The 26,685-nt window shown below is 33.4% G+C and overlaps 2 protein-coding genes across 2 annotated transcripts; one reads left to right on the top strand and one right to left on the bottom strand.

Annotated features, from left to right (window-relative positions):
* Positions 1 to 269: 269 nt before the first annotated feature.
* On the bottom strand, positions 270 to 15,814 carry LOC100372020 (centrosomal protein of 95 kDa-like). Its single transcript, XM_085502808.1, has 20 exons — positions 15,811 to 15,814; positions 15,354 to 15,479; positions 13,841 to 14,065; positions 13,161 to 13,296; positions 12,237 to 12,334; positions 11,559 to 11,630; positions 10,717 to 10,968; positions 9,711 to 9,821; positions 9,457 to 9,506; positions 8,555 to 8,991; positions 7,318 to 7,510; positions 6,811 to 6,903; positions 6,146 to 6,218; positions 5,446 to 5,571; positions 5,061 to 5,227; positions 4,578 to 4,652; positions 2,593 to 2,745; positions 2,360 to 2,493; positions 1,648 to 1,732; positions 270 to 1,139 (listed from the first exon to the last, which is right to left on the bottom strand). The coding sequence occupies exons 1-20, from the start codon at positions 15,812 to 15,814 to the stop codon at positions 975 to 977; spliced, it is 2,775 nt and encodes a 924-aa protein (XP_085358934.1). The 3' UTR covers positions 270 to 974.
* A 2,176-nt stretch (positions 15,815 to 17,990) lies between these two features.
* On the top strand, positions 17,991 to 26,239 carry LOC100371869 (uncharacterized). The gene is made up of 6 exons (XM_006816271.3): positions 17,991 to 18,121; positions 19,222 to 19,376; positions 19,716 to 19,809; positions 21,034 to 21,193; positions 22,956 to 23,111; positions 24,312 to 26,239. The coding sequence occupies exons 2-6, from the start codon at positions 19,225 to 19,227 to the stop codon at positions 24,467 to 24,469; spliced, it is 720 nt and encodes a 239-aa protein (XP_006816334.2). The 5' UTR covers positions 17,991 to 18,121; positions 19,222 to 19,224; the 3' UTR covers positions 24,470 to 26,239.
* Positions 26,240 to 26,685: the final 446 nt, after the last annotated feature.

The raw sequence follows: 26,685 nt of genomic DNA on the forward strand, positions 1-26,685 counted from the left end.
GGATGACGACGACAACGGACAATCACTCATATGATAAGCTCCGCTCGACAAAGTCGACAGCGGAGCTAAAAAAGTGTTTAAATTTTGTGTATACAAACCATGTAAACAAATCATGGGACCCATATTGAACACATCAAGTGATGACCATCGCACGTTAAGTAAACACAGCTATGTTTTCTTTTCAAGCCTGATCTTAAAGATTCCCTATTGTTTTTTTTTCAGAGATCAATATACTGCTATTCTATATTGATACTAAAACCACTATCAGGTTTTAATTTCGTAAATGTATTTTATTTATCTATTATATTTATTGTGAACACATTTCATTCTTATTATAAAGCTGTCTACAATTTATCAATAAAATGTAATATCATATAATCAGTATTTTTTTTTGTAAATCTTTAAAAATAAATTAAATGAAGCTATCAAAAGATTTCACAATCAAAAATAGTTTTGATTTAAAACAAACAAACAGTACAATGGGTATTCTTGTAAAGTTGCTGTACATAGGTGTCTGGATTTCACAAGTTAGATAGCCAAACATAGTAAATTTCCAGTTGAAGAATACATTCCGTTTTTAACTTGTATAAAATTAATGTGTATAAAAAAAAATAGTACAGTTGGTGTGAAATCTGGTAAAAATTGCATCCATAAAATTAGTCTTTACTTTGGAAACAGACCAAGATTTTGGGTTACCTTATCCTTTCATTCATTAGGGTGGATGTTTTTTCATAAAACATGAAGTTGTACTTTTGCAAAACAAGATGGTGACTAGTCACGGCAACTGATCCAGGACAAACCTGTGTCAACAATTTCAGTGAAAAGCATGCATTTTATTTAATTCATTCAATTCAAATATATATTAACACAATGTCCACACAATTTTGACTCCCTCATGTTATGAAAGATCTATTTTGTGCACACAAAACCACTGATCTCAGTTTCTGGGAGGTGAGGGCAGTATACAGAACACCCTAGTATGCTGTTTTATATGTTGCAAATTGTAGATCTTGTCTCATCCTGTCTGCTTCTAGTTGTCTGAAATAAGCAGCATCCTCATCTCGATTCATGTTCTCTTGAAGATCTGTTATTTCTTTCTCCATCTTATGACGCAACTCTTTCTTCATCTGCTCCATCACCTAGGAAACAGTATACAATTTGTTTCACATGAGAATAACTACAATGCACAATTTCTGCTATTATATGGTTGAATATTACAAGTATTACATATATAGAAACAGTTTTTTTTTGCTAAAAAAGATGAACAGAAGTCAGCATGATAAACCACTTGATTTTCTTGAAGGCATATATAGATGTGTATTGTAAATAATATTACTAATATGTGACATATTTAGAAAGATTACTCCACACAATTTAAAGATGTAATGTTATGAAAGCAAAGCAAGATAACAGCTAAGTTATATACTGTACATGTGCATGCCAAGAATGATTTGATATTTGTGTGGTTTCATTCATAGACATCGTTTTTCATTTCGCCTTTCAAAGACAACTAGGATGAATATGATTATAATAAAATTAACATGTTTGGTACACAGCTGAAGCTGGTAATAATTTGGGATAGAACTGATTGCAATAGGAGGAATGGACAAGGCAGGAACTACGATGAGTGGAAAACTTAATACTCACATTTGACTGTGCCTTGTCTCGAACTTGAAGTTCATATCGCTCTTTAGAAATGGTTTCTGACAACATACCAAACTGATCATGGTAACTGAAAATATGGTTAAGGAACAAAACACTTAAAATTTGCTCTAGTCCCAATTTTTGAATTTGACAGTCTTCTTGGAATCATTCTTCATACCACCTTGAACTACAATTAAAATGTCAAAAGAAGAGTTTTGAGTTCTCTGTTTCCATAGTTACTATAATCAGCTGTTTGTGAGCCAGTTTGGCACAAGTTGAAAGTACACATTTGTATGTTGTTTGCCTAGAGATATCTTATGAAAAAATACCACAATGTTATAATTTATATTTTGTCCATGTAAAATTTTCGTAAACTGTTAAAAGGTAACGTGGATGCCCACAACACAGACTCATCATGTTGGGTAGAAGGACGAAGCTGATAGTGATAGTAAAATATCTGCCTAGAAACGCATATTCTGCTGATTTGTCCCCTTTACCCACATGGTAGCTCAGCAAACCAAATAATCCAGAACTTGTATATTGCCTCTACAACACTAAAAGCCACACTCATCAAAATAGTAATACTGTATTTTTCTGTAATAATTTTTTTTTTTTTTAATTTTGGACTAAATAAATATAATTTCTCATTTTTGAATTTGAAGTTTTTCACATGAAGGGAACACTGGTAAAAAGTTTGTAATTAACCAAAGGATACTAGTTTTCTAAAGAATCTATTTCATCTTGCTGTCTTCTGGCAAGTGCTTCTCTCTTTTCCCTGGCATATTTACGAAGTTCTTTGATGCGATTCTTCTGGATGTCCAGACCATCTTCAAATACTTTTTTAAAGATCTGTGAAGGATGACAAGAATAATATTTTTTTGAATATTAAAACAATTACTAGGCAATTCAGAAAACATATACAGAAAGACTGGAGCAGGTTATTCATACCTGTTCTTCTTTGGTTCGTCTCTTTAACATCTTTGACCTCATTCTGAGTTGGAAATCTTCATAGTATCTTCTAGCTCTAGCAGTGGCTTGTCTGTTCTCTCTAACTCGAGTTTTAACTAACTGCTGCTGTGTTGCTCTGTCTCTGATATCCCTCTACCACAAAACAAGTGAAAAATTTAATGTAAAGGACAAGAAGTTAAAGAACAAAATACTGAGTTACTACAGATGAAAAAATAAACAAGTCATTGAAAATGACACAGTCCCCGTAAAATTTTTGAAAGTTCTCTTTTTTGCTTGTCATATTAAAGCGGAGGGGTTGTCGAGAATGTGTCCTTGAAACTTGAGTTCCAAGTGGCGTATACAACAGATTGTTTATTTACATCAAAACACGTGTTCCATGTAGTAGTATTATGGCCAAAAATAAAAACAGCAGTTATTCAGCCATCTTTGATCTGATTATGAAATACACTGATATGTACATGTATGATGTATGTGCCAAATGAATGAAATGAAAATGGTACATAAATTGTGGAAATATAGTAGTAAGGCCAAAAAGTCAGATGGCTGTCAATCGGCCATCCTTGACCAGATTTTGAAACAAATTGTCATGGACATGCATCCTAACATGTATAAAGTACATGTATGTGCCAAATTTGAATGAATACTGACAGAGCACGTCCAAGATACCGCATAAAAAAAAACAAGATGCCTGCCAGTCGACCATCTTTGATCCAATCATGGACATGTATCCTAATCATAATATAATCTACTAGTATGTACCAAGTTTGAATGACAACTGACAAAGCATGTCCAAAATACAACATTTTCAAAAAACAAGATGGCTGCCAGTCGGCCATTTTGAATCGAATCACTAAACCACTGCATGTGCATATGTCCCACATAAAGTACAAGGCACATGCAAAGAATGAGTAGAATCGGTCTACAGGATTCTGAAATATGGCTCTGGACAGACTGACGCACAAACGCACAGACGGATGAAGTCCGAAAACGGGGACTAAAAAGTCATGTCATGACACAGTCCTTGTTGTACAGTGGTATACAAACAATTTTGAATCAGAACTTAGTATGAAGTTTGATTGCAATCAACAAATGTCAGAAATATGGAACGACATTTGTTATTACAAAACGTTTATCAGTCGGCTGTTTTGAATCCAATCAATAAACAAGCAAAGTAGTGTGAAACAAGATTGCATTATGTCCAAATATATACATGTACCAAGTTTGAATATGTGTATGTCCATGTATGACTGGAAACTGGTCCAGGATAGAACAAATTCTTGATTTTGTGGCATTTTTAATATTAAAATGGATACCATTCCACAATTTTGAAATAGATCATGTATACTTAGATGTATGATATGTGTAAATTTTGAACATGATTGGTCCAGGCATGTTTATGATACAGGTATATGTGTGCGCACTGAGGTTAAAAAGTCCTCATTTGTATTAACAAAATAATTGATTATTTGATTAATGAGTTTAAACAAAGTCAGATTAAAATATCAAAGGGTTGAAAAGCCAGAATGCAAAATGACTTTTGAGAAGTTTGGTAATAAACTTGGCTACATGCTTAACAAATCATTCAGATAAGTAAGTGAAAAGCAAGCATACTGCATTTCAAAACTCATTGTCTTGTGCCCAGTGTACCAAAACTCACTCTATACTGGTATTGTCTCTGTAAGAAGAACACTTAAAAACAAAGGTCCAAATATTTTATTCACCTTCAAATAAATCAAGCTAAATGTGGGACACCTGCCTCTCTTTTCTCTGACTATAATACAACTCAATATGTTACTAGAAATCTGAGTTTGAAACCCAGTGAATATCACCAAATATCAAAATAGTGAAAGAAATCATGTACAGTATGATATACATTTGTGTCATTAAATGTGGCCATGAACATGATCATTTTCCAATATCTGTCTTAAGACAAATAGTGATATCTCAATCAAGTATGAACTCACCATTCGTTGATTGTGTGCGAGCTCCTTCCTCATAATGTTCATCAAAATTTCTTGTCTCTTCCCAGCTTCTTCCAACTATATATAATATTCAAAATATTGAAAATAATACAATCATAGTATAGTTGGTCATTTTAAATGAGTGAGTGAGTGAGTGAGTGAATATTGAGTGAGTTGTCAAAGAGTGTGATAAATGAGCAAGGAGTGAGTGAGTGTGTGTGTGTGTTAAATAAACAAGTAGTCAGTGAGTAATATTAACTAGTGAATGAGAAGTGAGCAAATAATGAGAAAGTGAGTGTGTGAGTGAATAATGAGAAATAAGCAAGTACAAAGTATTAAAGTGAATAGTGAGAAATTAGTGAAAAAGTAGTGAGTGGATAGTGAACAGTGAGTGAATAAAGATCAAGCAGTCAAAGTAAATAAGTGAACAATGAATGAGTTATATATACATCTCCATCAATTCCATAATAAAGAATTACACTGTACCTGTAGCTGTGTTTTTGTCTTTTTCTTGTGATGTTCCTCAGCTTTTGCAAGTTGTTCAATCTGCCTCATTTGTTTCCTCCACATGTCATGAGCCGTTTGCGGCGATACATGAAGAAATGGGAACTCTTGCAGCATGGTTGGTAACAAATCATCTTCTTGTACTGTCACTACAATTAAGTGGGTATATGAAATAACAGGTTAGCTCTGTTAATTTCTGTCACATATCATCAATCTGGTTTGCTGTAAGCTTCTATATGTTGACATCTATTTTCAAAGCAATATAAGTGATATAATTGACAAACTAAAATAGCAAGTATAGTTGTATCACTGTTTATAATCAATGTACACCACTGCAAAAACGCAATGCAACTGCCTATTGACTTACGTCGACCTTTGGGTTTAATTCCTTGACCAGGACTTCCCACTTTTAATGTCTTCCTACGTCTCTTACTGACTGGAGTTGTAGGAGCACTTACTGGCTTGGAACGAACCTTGGACTTGACTACACTTGCTATGAACATGAACATAAATTTGTAAGATGAAGTATCAATAGATCAAGTTCAATAATATTATGCAGGACACAACACAATTGAATGCAGTGTAATACACTAGACTGTCCTCAGAGAATACAATTTCAAGGCTAAAATTTCTAAAAAAAAAATGCCTTAAGACTCATATTGTGAATGAATTATTTTTACTATATTGAAGGTCAGCAAGATATTCAGGTGGGGCATCCAGTTAATCACCTCCATGAATACATCTTTGAACTTAGAACCCTGCATAATACATTTCATCATCTGTAGAAAAACTATGATTACATTAACCTACAGCGCACTAATAACTGAACTAAACAAGACTGCGTAACTTACTTAGCCTGGGCCTTCTCTAGGCGAGAGTAGATCACCCCCCCCAAAAAAATACACTAGTCCAGAATTTTAATTAAAGCATTTTTTCACTCAGTACCTAGAAAACTGCTGGGTATCATTTTTGAATGGTACAGTACACCATTTGGTCGGACTATAAAGACCCATTGGTTCATTTGACACTACGGTACTTTATACACATATATTTTATGTCAGCATTACCTTTATATTTGGATTCAGGTCTGTACTTGGATGCCTTAGGTCCTCCTCTATGCACAGACTTGTAAATATTATCCTGTAATATGAACAACACATGTGTTGAATAATGTAGATATCTTGGAATTGACTATCGCTATTTTCAGCAGAGGGGTAAAAATAAAATAAAGAGAAGATTTCGCATAAAGCTCATCATAAATGCATAAAAAACATTATCTACAGAGCATTAATGATTAAATCAATTAAATTTGCATCACACACACTCTTTTCCAAATAATACAACAACAGCTACTTATATGTTTTTGGCTCTGTGGGTGCATGGTGATGATGTATTATGAATAGATATGAAAACATAAAACTGGCTACAATACAAAATGTACTCCATGTATTGAGAGAATTCAGCACAACAGACAACAGAGTGTTATTTCTAATACAGCAATAACTGCACCATCAATACTGTATTTGTTCTTAAAAGCTCATCTCTAATAGAACCACACATAAACCAAAAATTGCATAATTGTATACAGTTAAAATACAATTTATTTTGACCCATAAATTTACCTCTGTCAGTACGTGGGTGACTAACAGAGCAAATACAGTTACTGTAGCATTTTAGTCCTGTCCTATAATCTATTTTAATATCATGACATCATGTTTGTACATGGACTCACCATGTTAGTGGATTTCTTTTTCTTTTCTGACAGTGTCTTTTTCTGTGCATATTTGACGTCTTGTAGATGGCTTTCATAGAGATGTTTCATTGCCTACATGAATTAGAAAAAAACATATTGCAATAAATATTAAATCACACATATTGAAAATACTCTTGCTATGAAAGCTAGGTAATGCTTTTAGTTTTAAAACCTTCAGTTCCTTTACATGTAAAAAAAATCATTGTATCACTGTGTATCATGAGAAGACTGGAATTTACCTTCAATGAGGGTACTAACAGGTTAATAATAATAATAATAATAATAATAATATACAATTTCCCAATTGTAAAACTAGTTTGTTATGTGAGTATCCATTTTTTTAGACACTAGCATTGTGAACAATTCTAGGACACTTGAACAGTAAGAAATCAAGCACAAACACATCATAACTAGCAGATACATGTACTATAAGGCAATTGTCCCAAACCACAACATGGCCAGCTTTAAGCGCAATTAAAGACTAACCTCAGTTCTCAACTGTTTTCTCTTGTCTTCTTTTCTCAACTGTTTTCTGATATTAGCCATGGGACCTTTAGCATCGGCATCTAGTGCTGATTCAAAGTTAGTTTGTTGTAGACGCCTTGGTGGTGATCTACCATATTTGGGTCTCACATCCAGATAGTCTTCATTCTCTACAATAACTGGATCAGGATCAGGCCTAGAGAAAATAATAAAAACACATTTTTACAACAACAACAACTAGAAAACAAGCAGCCTATCGGCTGAGATAGCTCCACTGTTAGCAATGCACATTTCAATTAAGAACTGAAGATATCATTAGAAAATGAACAATATGTATAGTATCAAAGCAATCGGACTTGCGAAAATATTACTTTTTACCAAAATTGAAAAAAATATTCATCAAAATTAGAGAATTACAGATATCATCATGAAATGAACAAATCTGAGAGAGGTCCACATATAGTACCTATATACGTATATCACTTTTTACCAAAAATGACAAAAATATTCACCAAAATTAGAGAATTAAAGATATCATTACAAAATAAACAAATCTGAGAGAGGTCCACATGTAGTACCTATATACGTAACATCAAAGTAATCAAACTTGCGGTTTTTTACAAGATATCGAAATATCACTTTTTACCAAAAATGTCAAAAATATTCACCAAAATTAGAGAATTGAAGATATCATCATGGAATGAACAAATCTGAGAGAGGTCCACATATAGTACACCACATGTACCTATATACGTATATCACTTTTTACCAAAAATGACAAAAATATTCACCAAAAATAGAGAAACTGAGATTTTGACATGAAATGAACAAATCTGAGAAAGAATCACCCAAGGTACTTGCATATCAAATTTGAAAACATTCTGACTTGCGGTTTCGAAGGAGAAGTTGAAATTGTAAAGTTGACGCCGACGACGACAGACAATCAGTAATATGAACAGCTCCGTGTCGACAGCGGAGCTAAAAAATAAGGCACATTCATAATAATCAAAATTTTCCAATTGGTTTTGATGTATTAGACTGAAAGGTAGATTTACTTGTAAATTGAATGACATCTTGTAGGTAGACCTATCTGACAATAGGAAAACACACAATGCGTTCCCCCTTATTGGTTAGTTAACATCTTATCCTTAACCAAAATGTTGTTTAGTGGTCAACTGTTTCTTAGAAGCGTTAACTGAACACTAACCAACACACACATGACACTGCCATTTGTACCCACCTCATCTCTCTGTGTTGCTTCAACATATTCCAAACTTGTCCATAATCAATTTCGCTATCACTGTGATGTGAAACGTCAAGTTCAATGTCTCGTGGCTTTGATCTTTGTCTTTCTCGTTTCCTCTGTGTTTCTTTCCTCTGTCTAAGATTTGTGGCATCTTCAACTCTCCGACTGTATATTGACAAATCTTTTTCAGCTGATACTACTGGCCTCCCTTCAGGCTTATCTTTTTGTTGCCGTGACAATCTATCATCACTGCTTCTTGGTGTTGTCGTCTCATTCAACTGTTTGGGTCTAGCACCTGTACCCTCTGGCCACTGTTTCTCTGGTGAGGTGGTACTTGTCGGGAACAATGGCTCGGCAGGCATGGGTTCATCATCAGCCTGTTCAGACCAGGCTGTTTTTCTTGTTCGAGCTTGATCAAAATTAGTATCAATCTGTAATACAATAAAGCAACAAAAATTTATTATGTGATGTTAAGACAGTAACATTTGTTATCACTTGACAATCTAAATTACATCAATGTCTACGTAGACGAAAGTAAGACCATTCAACGCAAGATATATATCATAGCCTTTATTTTTTTACATTGAGTAAGATTTCAAATTAGAGATAGCCTTTATAGAGTCAAGTAAAAATATAATATAACGTTTTTGGTCAGTTTGTTCTTGAAACTTGTTTTCTTTTGTTTTCTCTAAAATTCTGCGATTATTATTAACTGATGTGTATGTTGACCAGTACTATGAATAATTTACCTGGGCCATACTCATTGATTAAGACACTCTGATCATATCATCTACCCATATACTCACTGAGAGCTAAACATGCTAGCACACAATATGAACTCACTAGACATGATTCATGAATGTAAATACAGTTTAAGCATAACAATTTCTCCTTACCCTTCTCCGAGCTCCTGGTGTTCTACTTGAAGCAACACTTTCAGATATATCTGGTTAAAAAAAAAAGACATGTATAATACATCAACATCACTGACAAAATGTAGAAATTATTGATATCCTAGTGTGCATTGTACATGTATGTACACTGTGTAATTTTACTGATTTGTGGTAAATAACACACAAATCATAGAGGGAAATAATCACTTATTAAATATTTTTTCTAATTTTTTCCTAAGAGAATGAGGTTGACTTACCAACTGTTGCAGGTGGTGCATCGCTGAATGTCACACTCTTTGCAGGTGATGCAACAGCTAAAGGCAATATGGTTTTAGTGATTGGAGATTGTCTGGATGTACTGGCAAAATCTATAAAGAAATGAACAGTTTATATACAGAACTCTGATCTAATAAAAAGTGTACCTTCAAAACACATGATATTGCATACCGATAGTAAGAAAGACTTACTGGTAAGTTAAGATGTATTTAAAATCTAGTCAATACATACACTTTTGGCTTACACATGTACCTTTTTTTGGATATACCCTTTTAATAGACCAAATATTGTCTATCATGATTTTTGATTATTCTTGGATGATAACAATTGAAGATTTTACCATTTTCTGAATGGTTTTATGCCAGGTCAAATCAGGTTTAGCTCTACCATAAACGATGTAAAAATGACTGTGGACTGGTATTACATTTTTCTTTTTTTGCTATAGAAATCTATGGGACTTTCACATGCTGATGAAAGGACAGTGAAATATGTGGGCGAGACACGATTGGCTAATTTTCTGGACTTTGTGCTAATTTTGTACACACTTTTCTACTTTGCTATAGAAGTCTATGGGCCTTTTACATGTTGATGAAAGCACAGTGACCCCCAGAGTGAGACACGATTGGCTAATTTTCTCTACTTTGCGCTAATTTTGCACACTCAGAGTATGAAAACATTGATACAACATGTATTTATTTACATTGTATAGGATTGTTGCAATTTGAAAATATCATCACTGGCATTTTGTTTTTTGTATGATGTGCAGATGCTTTACCATTGAGAATAAACATAGCATGCTGTAGAATACTTTATTTTTGCTTGGAATTTATTTTCCCTATTTTCGCTGAAAATATTTCCTATATTTCACATTCAACTCATTAAAAAATCAGTGGCAATAAATTCCATACAAAATGCCTAAAAAGCCTTTTCAGCAAAAATTAATTCCAACTAAAATAAAGTATTTCACAGTAGATTAAAGTAACTTACTATATCTTGTATTTCGGTCAGTTAAAGGAGAGGATGACACACTATCAGACGTCACAGTCGTACACGACCTTGCTGGACTATAAGGTGCCCTGCCTTTCCTGTGCATTAATGGTGATGATGTGGTGCTATATTCGGTCACTGTAGATGATTTACTAGGACTGTATGAACCCCATTTTTCCCGATGGTCTTGTAATTTCCTCACCCACTCCTCACTGTCGCGTATCAGATCCTGGGTTGTTTCGGCAACTGTAGCTAAAATGTAGAAATGATTTAACCAATAAAAAAATGTTAGCTTGAATATTTTTATAAGATACTGACAATTAGTGCAATTAGTAATACCAGTATGCTAATTTTGTACTGCATAACAGCCACAGATTTTAACAGACGTCAACAGTTTTATTTTTGTTTATTTTTTATTAGTAACACAAATATTTATGCAACCTGATAACACAAAATTTACACATTCAGTTGTTGGGAGGCATACATGTATCACTCCAAATCAATCATTAAAGTGCAAGTATTTGTTTTTAAATAACAAATTTACATTAAATATTAAAAAAATTGTGATTACAACAATGAAAATGTCTGTTTTGGTGATTAGACACCAAGACATTCAGTACAGTATAGCTAGTGTTTCTCAGGATTTGTTGTTGTCATACCAACTGATTTTGTCATTTCATATGTTGATCAAAATAATCAGTGGGAGGTGTTCTGCATATACAAATTTAAAACAAAGCGGGACTACATGGCTTAGCAACTACCAGGGATAACTTCTATTAGTAAGTATCATAGTTTGCAAAGGAAATTAAATATTGGCATATGTGATGTATTTAAAATCTCACCTGTCGGTTTGGGTTCTTCTGGTAGCGTTGACTTTAAAATACCCCCATTATTACTAGACCATTCTGTTGTAACTGAGAAATGACATAGCAATTGTAAGTTTTAGAATTGCACATGAATTCCCAGACTCAAAGCACTATTACAATATTAACCTTTGGATCACCAGTTCCCTCTTTTCATCACAAATTCACAAAATAGTCAGCACTTCAAAAGATTGAGACAAAAACTGACATAAATGTTGTCTGTTGACTCCAAATTTAGGGTTCATTTACAGACATATTGAAGAATAAAAGAAAAAAAGTGTAGAATAATTTGGGTGAGAAAGTCTGGTGGTGAAAGGGTTTAGGTAAATAGTAATAAAGAATATTTATGGTGCGTTCATCCTTAAATGAGCTCTACATATGGTAAGTATGAAGTTTAACTCTTCAAGTACGTCAAAATTGGACTCTAGGTTGACAGGTTTAGTGTATTTTTTTTACTGTTACGTGTTAGTGGTATATTTGATGGCATATGGGAAGGCAAAATGCTCGCCACCACCATACTCATAGAACACCAATATCAGAGTGCAAATATAAACAAAAATTCTAGGACCACTTCTCAATGACATAACACAGTGTTTAAAACACAGTCCCTGTTGAGGGACTGTGTTTAAAAGTAACAATCACTGAGTAAAAACTCACCTCGTGATTTGGCTGGTGAAGGGTGACTTTCAAGAGTATCTCCTAATCTAATAAGATCAGCTGTGGAGTCAGCTGGTTTTTGAATGCCGTCAGCTGGTCTGCAAAGTAGAAACAAGTATAGTGATATATTGGTTGTGATCCTGCATACCATGGTGATGTTAAATTTGGTAACGAAAACTCATTTCCAGTGAATTAAAAATAAAGCATTTCACATGAATGAACACAAGTCATGTTATGAAAATAAAAGAAGTCAAAATAAGTAGCAGCTGGACTGAAAATTGCACCTACATGTAACACATCAATAATGCTATTGTGTTTGCAAAACAGTGAGCAGTGTATAGAGAAGAAATGTTTTAACTCAATAATGGATTTTGCTAAGGATTGTGGGATAGAAAAATGAACTATAGAGGGCGTTTGGGAGGAAAACTTGTATCTTTTCCATACAGCCCTATGCTAAATCAACTGTAAACCTAGTCTGTTTCCATGCAATGCGTTTAAATTTTTTTAAATTGTATAATGGTTTTATTGTTGGACTTTCCAGTAATTTCACTGGAAGGATTTTTCTTAGATTTTTCACTGTAAGTTGTCTAACTGTAGGAACTGTAAGTGTATCAGATTTCTACACATTCATTCATTCATTCTAATTTATGTTTCATTATTTTCCATATCACAGTTAAAAATTTTATCTGCTAAAAAGTGTTGGTGGATTTTTTTGCAATACTGCTGGTTGGCTTGCTTTTCCGCTCATAGTATATAAGATTACCCATTTTGAACATATTTGACTGGAATACGTAGGGATGGAAACCATTCAATTAACACATACAAAAAGCAAAATCACTTCACATTTTCCAAAATTCTGGTTTTGCCAGAGATTAATAGTAGAACACCAAAAACTAACTGGGACATTGAAAACGCATACTGTACCTGTCTTTTGTAGTCTCATTGGTGTTCCTTGCATAATCATAATTATATGTTGGTCCTAATTCTTCTTTTAACACGTCTGATATAGTGGAGATAGCACCGGATGTCAATCCATCCAGATCATCTGACATACCATCAACTACAGTGACAGGCAATAGGCAAAATTAATAATAAAAAAAATCCAGGTCAAGTTTTTTTTTTCCTTATTCAGGGATAAATAATGACAACTGTAACTATACTGATTTCAATATGAATAACAAAATATATCATTCACGGTTTATCAGAATCCAATCCAACGTCTAGTTTTTAATAGTTTTCAGCATATTTTAATGTTGTCCATCGTTTTAAAAGTGTGTGTTATAACACACATAAATTAAGAAGTATTCTGAATACATTGTTCAAGTGAATCCAGGGGATCCTAAAAATATTTTCAGCAGTTTGAGCATACTCTAAACCATCACTACTTCATTTTTCATGAGTTGAATATTTCATGGCACTAGTGAAACCAAATCACTGACACATAAACACATACATGTAGGACCTCAGAGAAAAGTCAAGGCTACAAAATTTCCCAATGTTCACTGACTCATAAAAATTAAAGTAGTTTACAGCATTCAAACCATTGAATATTTCACACAATTGTTCTATGATCTAAGATAATAACATTAAGACATAATACTTACCATCACCACTAGTAGAACCCTCTGAGCTGATAGCTTCCATTACGTACTCTAACAAACCAGCGAATATCTCTATCAGGTTAGACAATGCTAAAAAATCCCCATCAACAATGCTGTCTGCTGTGATATGAGACAGATCAGTTCTCAACACATCTATCGATAATGAGTCAATCACCTTTTGGGTATTGTGAATTTCATCTTCTCTTGTGATGGGATTCTGTATTAGTCCTGTGTTGCAAGTTCAAAAAAGGACATAACATTAAGGATCTCACATGAGTCACAAAGAGTTCATTACTAGTATATCACTGATTTGGTATTCCTTCACCAAGTTGTGTAGTAACATTTCATCATCAAGCAGAATTTTTCTCTTCAATGTGATACATTTAGCAGTAAAAAAAATATTATTTAATGTTACATTCATGAATGATATATCATAGTTTTTAAGTGCAACATTTGCTTAAGCATTTCACCACCAGTTTCCTCTTTTCAACACAATTCACAATATAGTCCCGTTTATAGTCTGCCCTTTCCTTCAGAAGATTAGAGCAAAAAATAGCCAAATTTTTTGAGTAAAGACTGAAAATTAACTCAAATTTTGTCTATTGGCTCCAAAATTAGGGTTCATTTCTAGAAGTATTGACGCATTGGGAAAAAAGTGCAAAAAATTTGGGCAAGAGTCTGGTGGTGAAAAAAAATTTTTGCGTAAAGACTGAAATTAACTCAAGTTTTGTCTATTGGCTCCAAAATTAGGGTTCATTTCTAGAAGTATTGACGCATTGGGAAAAAAGTGCACAACATTTGCGCGAGAAAGTCTGGTGGTGAAAAAAAAATGTTTGCGTAAAAACTGAAAATTTACTCAAATTTTGTCTATTGGCTCCAAAATTAGGGTTCATTTCTTAGAAGTATTGATGCATTGGGAAAAAAGTGCACAAAATTTGGGCAAGAAAGTCTGGTGGTGAAAAGATAAATAAGAGGAAATATTAGATCCATATATCCATCATTTCCTCACAGACCTATCATTGTTTCAAATTTCATTTATAAGCAGAGGCTTCATTTCTATGATACATGTACCGGGTACATGTATATCCATTTTTGTTCTCTTCTTTTTAAAAACAGGTGATCAGTTCTATACATGTACTGAGATGGTTCATTTTCGCTTCTAAAAAACTACCACTTCATCAGTGAATTCATACTGTAAAATATGTTGAAATACTACATTAGCAAATTTTTACTCAATGCATTATTGAACAGAATCTTAAATTTAGCTAAAGTGCATATCTTATTGTGACATCTCGAATTAGCGAAATTACAGATTAGCTAAAATAATATGCTTTACAGTATATCATTACTGGAAAAGTCCAACAATGATATTGTAGACATATACATGTACCGATATATAGTTACATAATACATGTATAAAGTAATTGTCTTTTTCACACATTCATGAACATGAACTTGGAAGGCTACATGTAATAGTACAATGTATACAAAACATGTTGAAGCATGTCACGCTTACCTGGCAGAGAGTCTCCAAGAATCCCCTCATACAGCACAATAAAATTGGCAGGAATAAACTCAGATAATGATGTTATAACAGTTAAATGAAACTTTGCAAGGAGTTCATTAGCTAAGTCTACAAAACCTATAAAAAAAATGTTTTATTAATTGTGTGGAACAAACAGATGGCAGTCAAGCATACTTTTTATTACATGTCTCAACTTTCACAGCACTATGATACATGGTTTAGAATCTTATATATTTTAGTGTGCAGTGAAACTTGCATGACTGTTGCCACACTTGCACAAGGCGATATCAAAATTGACTAACCAAGGGGTGTTTTGGAGAGTAAACTTCCCATTTATTAATTGCGAAATACGTAATAAACATAATACAGCTTGAAATATTGGTGTATATGCATTTGTGCAGGTTAAGTCAGGCTAATGGTCCCCTTTGATTGGCTCAGACACAAATACCCATATTTGTTCAATAATATATACCATATTTGCTTTATTAGAAGCATACTAGTACGCGCTTCTAATAGAGCCATTATAGTAGTACTGTAATTCATTGCAGCTTTTCAATGCACATCAGTATCAAACGAGAAAGTAAGTTATACGATAAATTATTATTTAAGCGTAAAATATACCTCTCTCCTCCTGTTCATTTAGGCCACGAGAAAGATTTGGGTCCATATTTCTGCAATACCATACAGGATCTGGATATACATTCATAATTAATATAAGTTTATTGACAATTATATTTTCAAGCAATGATGTATACATCCCTACACTTGTAACATAGTTCAACCATGGTTAATTAATTACCATGGTTAACCATGCTCTGTTTGTGGTAGTGAATAAAATATTTATTAATGCGTTTATAAACTATTAAAGTACAATAATATCCAGGCACAAAACAAAACAGTATTTACTACCACTGCACATTTGAACACCAAAGTGTTACTTGTTACAAGTGTCCATTCTATCAATCAATCAATCAATCAATTGATCTATTTACATTAAATATCATGGATTTTTGGTTAATCAACCACATTTCAAATGATGAAAATGATAGTCCTTTAGATATATTTTAAATAGCCACTAAATTGAAATGGACAACACAATCAATCACTCTGCATATGGTACTGCATTTTGATTTGTCTATTTTCTACTGAGTCAATCAAGTTTGCCTGCCATAAAAGAAATTTCAGAATAAAATCGTTATACATGTAAGCAAAAATAAAATCAAAATCATGCAGCACATACTCTTCTGAAAGAAAAACTCTTTACGATAAATTTAACAAAATATTTACTAAATTTACATGAGATGGACAAAACAGAAAAATTCAAGACAATCATCAATGCATCAGATAAACATTTACTGAAAACACTAATCCAATACATTGACAATGCAAACTTGAAAAGAATCATTTAGTAACTTTCCTTGTTTTTTGATACTTATTATAATTATTTTGTGTTCATGTTTATTAATTTAACTTTATTACTCAGAGCCCAAAAAAGATTTCTTTATGGTGATAATAAAGTGCTATTATTATTATTATTAATATTATTATTATGCAGATCTTTTTTTTATTGTACATGTATTACAAAAATACAAATATGGCCTACTGTACGTTATAAATGATTTATATCAACAATAGTGGTTTACACCCTGAAATAATGGTATCTTCAACAATGCCAAAAACCAAGTACCACTATAGTGGTATACATGAACACAATTTTAAAAGCAAGTGCCAGACGTTTGTCTGAAAGCAATATTGCTATCTGATGAGCAAATTTGCTCGCTAAAATGCTGCATTGGTGTTCCAAACTTGCAAGATAAGTAAGCTGCGTCTTCTTTTAATGGATAGTTTCTTCGAGAGATTTATTGCAACCAGGTGCGCAATTAATTAAAATAAATGATAATAATTATAATAACTTAGGTCCATAATAATAATAATGTGAAAATATCGCATGTGTCACTCGCTGATATAAAAACTGTGCCACAATATGCTAGTTCCTAGGTACAGCCCACTAAATATTCAAGGTACATACCGTAGTTGGAACAAACACACTACTAGTACTTGTCAACACTACACCACCGTGCGATAAAGTTGGCTATTGACAATCTCAATATCTGTCAAATAGTAACCTAAAGGACACTTACCTAGAGTTGGTTGAAACACAGTATTAACTGATTGTGAGATATTACTGACGTCAACACAGCTTTAGCTTTCAATTTATCGTAGCTTGAATAAAATGGTACTACAGGTTTTCAAACGTGCAGTGTTTTAACTTCCATTAAAACTAGTTCTAACATGCATCAACTTCAAGTCACAGTCGAGTCGCGTCGTCGCTTGCAGAAGTAAATTGACGAGATCGAAAAATTCTGGACGATAAATTGGTTATCACTCTATCTGAAATGTGAACTTTAACAAAATGTTGCGGAGGAATTATTGAAGTGGGGGAAATGTCTTGAATCTTTGAAGGTAAATATTTCAATGCTCACAAAATTTCCGGATCATAACAAGTTTCAAACACAGCGCCGCCATGTTTACAATTTAAATACATGCAGCAAATGAGAGCGCAACGACAATTGGCTACAGCCGAGGTCAACACTTGAATGCTCCGTAACGGTTCTTCTAATTGGGTCGGTCTACTGTCAGGTGACTGTATCACATGGCTGAGTATTTCTTCAGAAATACATACAACACCTCTTTGTGAGTTGTGGACCGTGTGCGGCGTGCGCTGAGGATCTTTAAACCAGAAACACTGCCATTAATTGGTAAGTAGTTAACTGAATTCCATCAAAAATAAAAAAAATGGCGTGAATGTGGCAACATTTTGCGAGACTAAGCTAGACAAAATAAATCGGCGCCGACTATGTTGTGAATTAATAATGATCATTGGTAATTCTAATTCTCAAGTCGTAATCCTTGAAGTGAAGATAGGGTTTGAAGACACAGTACAGTTCGCATATTGATGTTTTCGTCGGATCACTTTCATTTCGAGGGAGAGAGAATTTCTATATATGATTTGGCAATTTGGCATGCCTGTTTGGTTACCGAAAAATATGATCTGGGACAGGGTGTATTGATTTGAAGATGACTGACTATCTTCTAGAATCTTCATAAATTTTTGCTTGATTTTAGTTTATCAGAAAATACATGAGGACGTTCACAAAGATCACGATTATTTTACGTAATGTGTGTGGTTGCTTCATTTTAAAACTGCTGTTTGGGATATCATTTCTCCATTATTTTGTGGGTTGATAAATTCTAAAATCGTTCATATTCTACCATTCTTGTGGCAGCTATATTGTTAGAATTTATTTGATGAAACAATATTTGCTATGTGTGATCGACACTAAAAACAATTTTGCAGACTTGTATCAGTAATTGTTCACAATTTGAAGATATTGTTACACACACGATTGTATTTATTACAAGTGTAATCATGCACCATTCCATTGAAGAATGTTGGTGTAATAAAGACTACCAGATTTTGACCTTTCCAGTCCTGATACAGGTCATCTGTTGCATCTATCCGTGTACACTGCAGTGCCAGTTCTTTTGGCCTATCCATGGTAAATTTTAGATACTTTTGTAGTTGTGACTGCTTATCTTAAAGTGTGGCTCCACAATCCCTGCGATGCATCAGTGCATCATGGAAATGCTATTTGAATGTCCCTGCCATAATGTACTTGTACTTGCAGAGCCTTCCGACTGGTTGCACCAACATCAAATGCGATTTGCATCTTGAAATGTTGTCATCTTTCATTTTACACACCTCAAGTTCACTTCCAAAAAAAATTTGCAACACACAAACAAGCATTGTTCCCATAAAATTAAGGCTGTTTACAGTATCCTTTTGCTTATCTTCTAGATTATGCCTAGTGATGATACCATTAGATTTTGTAAGCATGCTCGTGCTGAGGAATGGCGGAATGTGTTTGAGTTATACGATAAAGTATTAGAACTGAAAGCTGACAAAATTACCAGACCAAAAGGAAAAGAGGAACTAATAGAGCTTGACAGATGGTAAGAATTAAATATGACTTAAGTATTTTGTTTTAGAATTATGAGTATTCTGTGATTTTTTTGCTGGAAAGTAAAACCCAGTAATAATAAATTATTCTACAAAATTTCCAATTTTTATGTATTTATTTTTTATTTTTAATTATACAGAACTGTAACTTTAGACCAAATCAACATAACTTTTTATGAAATGAAAACAATGATGTGGATGTTGTTTTGTTTTGATGACAAAAGTTTCTTATCACACTCAAAGGATTGATAAATATATGTGTTCTGTAATTTTATTGAAACAAAATTTCCAAATGTGGACCATCAAATTATTATCTTTTTTTTCCCCTTCAGGTGTCAAGAAGAACTTCCAATTATGATAAACAGTCGTGATGATAAACACATAACACACAAAGAAATAACAAAACTGATGAAATGGAAACTGAATGTATGTATCGTATTATTGCTGCATGAAATAGGGGCTGCAACTAAATTGTATGTTTGTTGAGTAATCACCACAAGTTACACCATGCTGTGTAGTTTTAGGGGTATCTACATCTTACCTTTTTTTTTATATGCAAATAAGGAATGATGATGCAATATTTCTAAGATGGCTGACATTATCTTGGCTTATTAGGAAATACAAATACCAAATAAGGAATGATGATGCAATATTTCTAAGATGGCTGACATTATCTTGGCTTATTAGGAAATACAAATACCAAATAAGGAATGATAACATAGTACATTCAAAATGTACATTTCACTAATCTGAAGTGGAATTGAAGTGCATTTTGCTATTGAACTGCATAATAATATAAGTTGTCATGACAACACCACATCATATATATGTGGTTTTTGTTTTTGTGCTCACGGTATCTTTATAATAATTTCAAGTGTCTCTTTTGCAGTATAATAACCTCAAAAATAATTTGAATATTTGGAACTGTTTTGTGGAACACTAAACTTTGAGATATTCTGATGAACGTATGGTTATTTGGGATATGTTGAACAAACTACAATGGGAAGTTTATTATGCTGATATCGTGAAATGTTGCACAGAACAATATCTTTTGTTTTCCTTTGAAATCTAAATCTTCAAATTGTATTTTGCCTATTGAGGTTTCTGAGGTAATTATGCATGTCAGTTAAAAATGTGCACATTCTATTTCATTTTTTTTAAATTTAATAATTAATAGATAAAGACATTCAATTTACCTACATTAAGAATCAAATCAAAAGCACATGTTTTGTGACAGTTTAAAATAAAAAACAAAACAATCTGATACTGTACAACAAAAATGATATAATGATAAACGTTATTTCTGTAATTAGAAATTAATTTATGATAATGATACTGTTACATTCAGATGCATGTGGTTTTAACCTCTTCACTTTCTTGCTCAAATTTTTTTCCACTTTTTTTCTTACATTCTTCAATATTTCTGGAAATGGACCCTAATTTTGGCGCCAACAGACAAAATTTTAGTGAATTTTCAGTTTTGACCCAAAAAAGTTGGCTATTTTCGTCCCAATCTTCCGAAGGAAAGTGCAGACTATAAAAAGGACTATTTTGTGAATTTGTGATGAAAAGGTTAAGGCAGAAAAGGCAGTAATTTTCATGTCATTGCACACAATTTACATGTTTGATTTATTCCGCTTTCTTCTCTAGAGAGGTAGATTCCGACCCCGTTTAGCAGAGTTAATACAAACAAACAGTGAAGAAGCTGTTGTTAATGCCAGTAAGAAAGCATTCCAATGTTTGCCTGATTTAACGGCTGCTATACAAGCACTGACTGTTCTTAAAGCAGTGGGACCAGCTACAGCATCTGGTGAGAACTAAATGTTTTGATAAACTACTGTAAACTACGGTAATTTTGTGAGAGACAAATCTAGCAGTCTGAAAATCATAAAACTTGTTTTCCTACAAAACAAAATTTTGTTTTTGAAAATGTTATCAAATCGTGAAAATTTCTACCAGCAGAAATTGAGTGTTTTACAGTGGAATATCAAACTATATGAAAAAATGCATATGTCAGTCACTATATTAATGTTGTTTAGATGTGAAATACATTCTGTACATTTTAACTAGCAATGTGCAATATCACATATTATTATATCTGTCACCGTAACAGCATAAGTTGCAGCGTGCCGTAATTTTGCGTACTCGGACAGTTCACTAGCTGTATTGTTTTCGTGTGCATACTTTGAGGTATCCTCGTAATAACCTCATATTACGTGATGACAAAAGCCATCTGATAAAGGTAGTAAAGCAGTCTGTTGTGGTTTGGCATAGAGACTTGTGCGCAGTGTTTCGATATGGACTCCAACCTGTACCTGGCACTTGATGTTGATAAAACTAAGGAATTACAGCGAGAAATAGTTGACATAGTTAATGGTTTAACCCAAGATTCACAAGGTGAACAACCCTGATTTCACCCATTATCTGAGTGTGTAACTGTCTGACTCACTAGCATATAGCTCAATATTTCGACTCTTTATTGAGACATATTATGTCATCACAGCCTTACATATGTTCGGGACACTACTGATGCACATAGTAATCTATAAACTATATTCCACCTTGGAACTAAAGAACCACAGGGAATTAATAAACTTTTCAACTCATTCCCTCAGCTCCATGTACCGTATGTGTAGAATATTTTAGTTATTTACTTTTATAGTTGCTATGCTTGTTTTTGCATTCCATCTGTACATTTAAACAGTTTCCTCTATGTTATTGATAAAGAGCCATTACTCAAAATGTTTAGCTATTTTGAATACTTGTAGTTACATAGGACAACGATTACCAAATATTTTCTACTACATACATGTATACACTGGTATTTTACTTGTTAGTAGAATTACTGCAAATTACTGTAAATTGCATGCTTTTTAACGCAACAAATCTTTGATTGTGAGTACAGCTGTGTTTACACACAAATCAGTCTGAATTCTGTGAGCAGGAATAAATTGATTGCGATTGAATACTGTTTTAATATCATGAAATATAATTGCTTGTAAGATGAGAGAAACTATGTAATGTTGCAGCTCTGTAGTGTTTGTAATATTTCAATCTTGTGAAAATATAATAGTTTACAGCTGCTGTATTGAGTTCCACCTGGGGTTCACTTTGCATTGGATTTTTCTCACTGCTCTACTTAACTTTGAATGATAATTTTTTTCTATTCAGATATATGTGTACTGATAATTAGCTTAAAAGCACCACATTATTGCCCCACTCTTATGATGAATTCTGAAATAAACTGTTCAGGAAAACCCCTTGCAACATTTTAATATTATATTGCCAGCGGTGTTTGTTTGACTACTACACTTTCAGTCCCACAAACCATTGCTTTTGGATACAGCCATTATCATGAGGGGTTATTAGTGGTAACAATCATAAGAAAATTATCGCCTGCTGCAAGACAAGGTGTCAGGATTTTATAATGTTATCTTGTAGACTCACTTAAAATTTCTAAAATGTTATCAATGCAATGCAATCCAAACAAACATTCTTGAATTTTTTAAAATTTAAAATTCCTTTATTTCATTATGTGTTATCAAATTCCTCTTTGCGTTTCTTCTTATTAGCTGTGCTAGCTGCAGGTGCACCAGACCAAGCTGCATTCATGGCTGATGAAAGTATGTTAGCATTCCCAGAATTGACACCATTGGAATACACATTGAAGCAGTACATGAGATACATAGAAGTTGTTAATAAAATTGTTAAAAGACTGCATAAAGAAGGTGAGTTGTTAATTTCCTATAATTTTGACATTGTAGGGCCAACAAGATATACTTAGGGGTTGATCATTAAAAATTCAGGGATGCAATTGTAAAGCTGTTAAAATGTGGTTTTCTTCCTTCACTTAGGTTTCCCCAGGTTAATATTGTTGCTTCCCTCTATCAATTATTTTCTGCTCTTAGTCTCTGTTGGATTGATTACTTATTCACCCCTCTTTAGAGTAATCCCTTTCTGCTATTAAAATATTGGCGATCCTCTCCACACGTGTGTGTGTGATTTTTTTTTGTCTTCACCTATTAATTTTGTTGTTATTTTTTTTTTTTGGCTGTAAAATTTGGTAGTCAGGTCACACCTTCACTCTAGACAATGGTAAAATCTGAAAAAATTTCTTGCCCACCATTGGCATGGCAACAGACAAAAAACTGTTTTTTCAATAGCTTCGCACCAAATGTATCTCCTCCTACAAATCTAGGATTAAAAATCTCGAACATAGCTCATTCTACTCAGCTTGAATCAGGGCACAAAGTTACTGTTTTTTTTTTTTTTATATCTTTTTTCATTATCAAGAAATTTTACCCCAAATTTGGGATAACTTTTCAGTAGTAATGGCATTTTAACTCTTTTGTTATTTTTTGTTCATATTTGGCAAACAGGTCAATACTGTCACTCGCTGAAATTTTGGCCCACCGTTGCCATAGCAACATCCCAAAAAAATGATAAAACATAAGTCCAAACGCAACTTTGAAATTAGAATGAACTGTAAATGCTGCGTTCAATCAAAGAATCTAGGAAATACAATCACAAAACGGTCAAAAATAATAATTATAACAGCAAAATATGTGCCAGTAATAAAGTGAATGGACTTCTGAAGACTGAATGCTCGTTGCAAACTTTGTATGCAGGGTCCCGGTTTTAGTTTAAAACCAACATTTGCTTCACGTTCATGTCCTACCATGGAAACAGCTGAAAACATTGCCTACCAGCCTTGTTGAGTTTCCAGTGAGGGATTGCATAAAACTAAAGCTCATGTGAGCACTTGATCATGATTTTCATTTGTGCTATATTAATAGATGTAGATAGTATTCTGTGAACTATTAATTTGGGTTCTGTATTTGTGCGTGTATACATGTGTGTGCTTGTGTGTTCGTTCGTTTTTTCAGATGACTTGGCCGATTCCAACTAAACTTGTTTTATTATCTCAGACCCAGAAACAAGATGGAATCCACATAGTGTTGAGCTGTCGCTATGGACGCATGTTGTAGCAAGTCAGATAGACTGTAGTCTCCTAGAGGAAACAAAGAAGAAACGGAAAACTGAAGAAGACAATAAGCCAAGAAAAAAGAAACAGAAAAAGAAATGATTTTATATTAGTGTATTTTCTTTATAAACTTCTCTTCATCCAAGTATGTGTGTTGACAGTCTTGCCATTTGTCAGTCTACAATCAGGCAGTGGAGTTGTATAGCGGTCGATGTAAATACTATGCATAATGTGTTCTCTTAGATAGTTTGTATTTCTTCTATTGGGCCAAACAAACAAATTGTTTTTGATCAGCGTGCTTCTCAGTTCAAAAGGGGGGCTGGTCACAATTTCTTTTCTGGCTTCTGTCAAATTATTGTGAAACTGAACAAAAACCCGCATGCCAACACAACACCACACTTTTTTTTTTTAAATATCTCAGGACCAAAATAGTTTTTTTTTTTTAAAACCATAGCCAGTGACATCCCTAAGTGAATCTTGACAATAAAGGGAGGTGCTGGACTGACTCTCAGGTGATAGGTTGTAGGTATGCCAGGTATGACTGGCAGGTAGTAGGCAGTAAATTACAATGTTACAGGAGTGTTCCTATGGTAAAAATGAATAATATTTATAATAAATGATCCATTATAAAGCAAATGTGATCTGTGCATACGTTTACAAGGTGATGCACCTTCAATGGCAGGCACATTTTCCCTTTTTTTTTTTTAAAAACACAAGAGATTTTACCAGAGAGATTCAACCAATAGGATTGCAGTATTAATTGTGGAACTTCATAGTTTGAAATAAATACTGGAAATGATTGGTCAATATTATTAGTGCGCTGATTCGAAAGAACTACAAATTTTTGATATTGAGAGAAAGGTGGAATTCATCAAGTCCTGGTCTGGAGGCCATTTTGATTTGAAAAATTAAAGAACAGTGACAGGGCAAAACTGGAAAATTCTTCTGTCAATTGTGTGTACGCGGATAAGAGGTGGACTGTTAGAAACACCAGGTGATGGCAGAAACTAACACAAAATGGAGAGGAAAAAGATATTTTTCAGCGATCAATAACAGAAAAAATAAATTCTGCATGCTCGTTTTTGTGGAAAAAATATTACACACATTACAAATTCATCATTGAAAAAATATATTTTGCATAGTTTTTCACCATCCTCCAGCTTTTAATGTTCCACTCGTGTCAACTTTTACCTGATACGATGAATGTCAAATCAAGGTTGTAAAAATTATCAAATCATGTTATTTAAAATTTTGATGTCCATTATTCTTGGCAAGACTGCCCTCTATGACAAGAATTGTTGCTTGCCAATGTATGGAAGACATTTTTGTTCTTGAACTTGTAAAGGATTCAGTCTTTTCAGTTGCTGCTGTTATGTAATGCAGGAGATATTCATTGTTTGGGGCACAGAAGGTATACATGCATTGATTGGGTACTGGAGATGGATATTCATTGGAGCACATATTTATTGTTAGGGGCATAGGGCTCTGAATTAATATGCTTAAATTCTATATTAGTTTTCATAGAAATCTATGATGTTAGTGAATTAATGTGATGAATCTCTAAAGGATAGTATGGAGATTATTGAATGAAAAGATGTCCCATGATGGTCACCCGGTATCTGATAGTCAGTGGTCACATCACGGTGGATGTCCACATTATGTCCTTATTTCCTTGTACTATGATCGTACATGATGTAAAATCAAATATTTCTTAATTATGCCCTGTTCTCAATTTCTGAAGAATTTTACCTGCAGGTTTTATGTATGTACCAGTAGCTTGACCGATCAGTACTTCATTCTTTCGCACAATGTGAAATTACACTGCCGTATAAAGTTGTTTATCAAAATAAAGAAAAATATTTATAGAACCTATATTTTTGTTACTTCGTTGTTCAATTGTCAGTGATTGAATAAAGTGGCTGAATTATCACCAAACCACCAATTTTAAAATATACAAGCCATGCATGGCACAGTCCCTGTTAGTTATCAAATTTGAAAAATATAGTTTTGTTTATTGTAATATAGCTGGAATATAACCATGTCAGGAATATGATTATTGTTTAACATTTAAATGATTGACATTTGTATCTGATCGTCAAACGAGTATTGAGAGATATTGCTCTGGAATAGCATTAATTAAAACAAAATCAGCCATGTATATGTATAATGAATATATAAAATTTGAACATAGTCAGTCAAAGCACGTCAGAGATATGGCTCTAGAATCCCATTCATTAAAACAAAATGGCCACTAGTCAGCCACTCTGAATCTGATCTAAAAAATAAAATAACGTGGATCAGGAACCCATAATGTCTAA

This window comes from Saccoglossus kowalevskii, chromosome 8, assembly GCF_978046115.1.
Source record: "Saccoglossus kowalevskii chromosome 8, keSacKowa6.1, whole genome shotgun sequence".
Taxonomy (NCBI): Eukaryota; Metazoa; Hemichordata; class Enteropneusta; family Harrimaniidae; genus Saccoglossus; species Saccoglossus kowalevskii.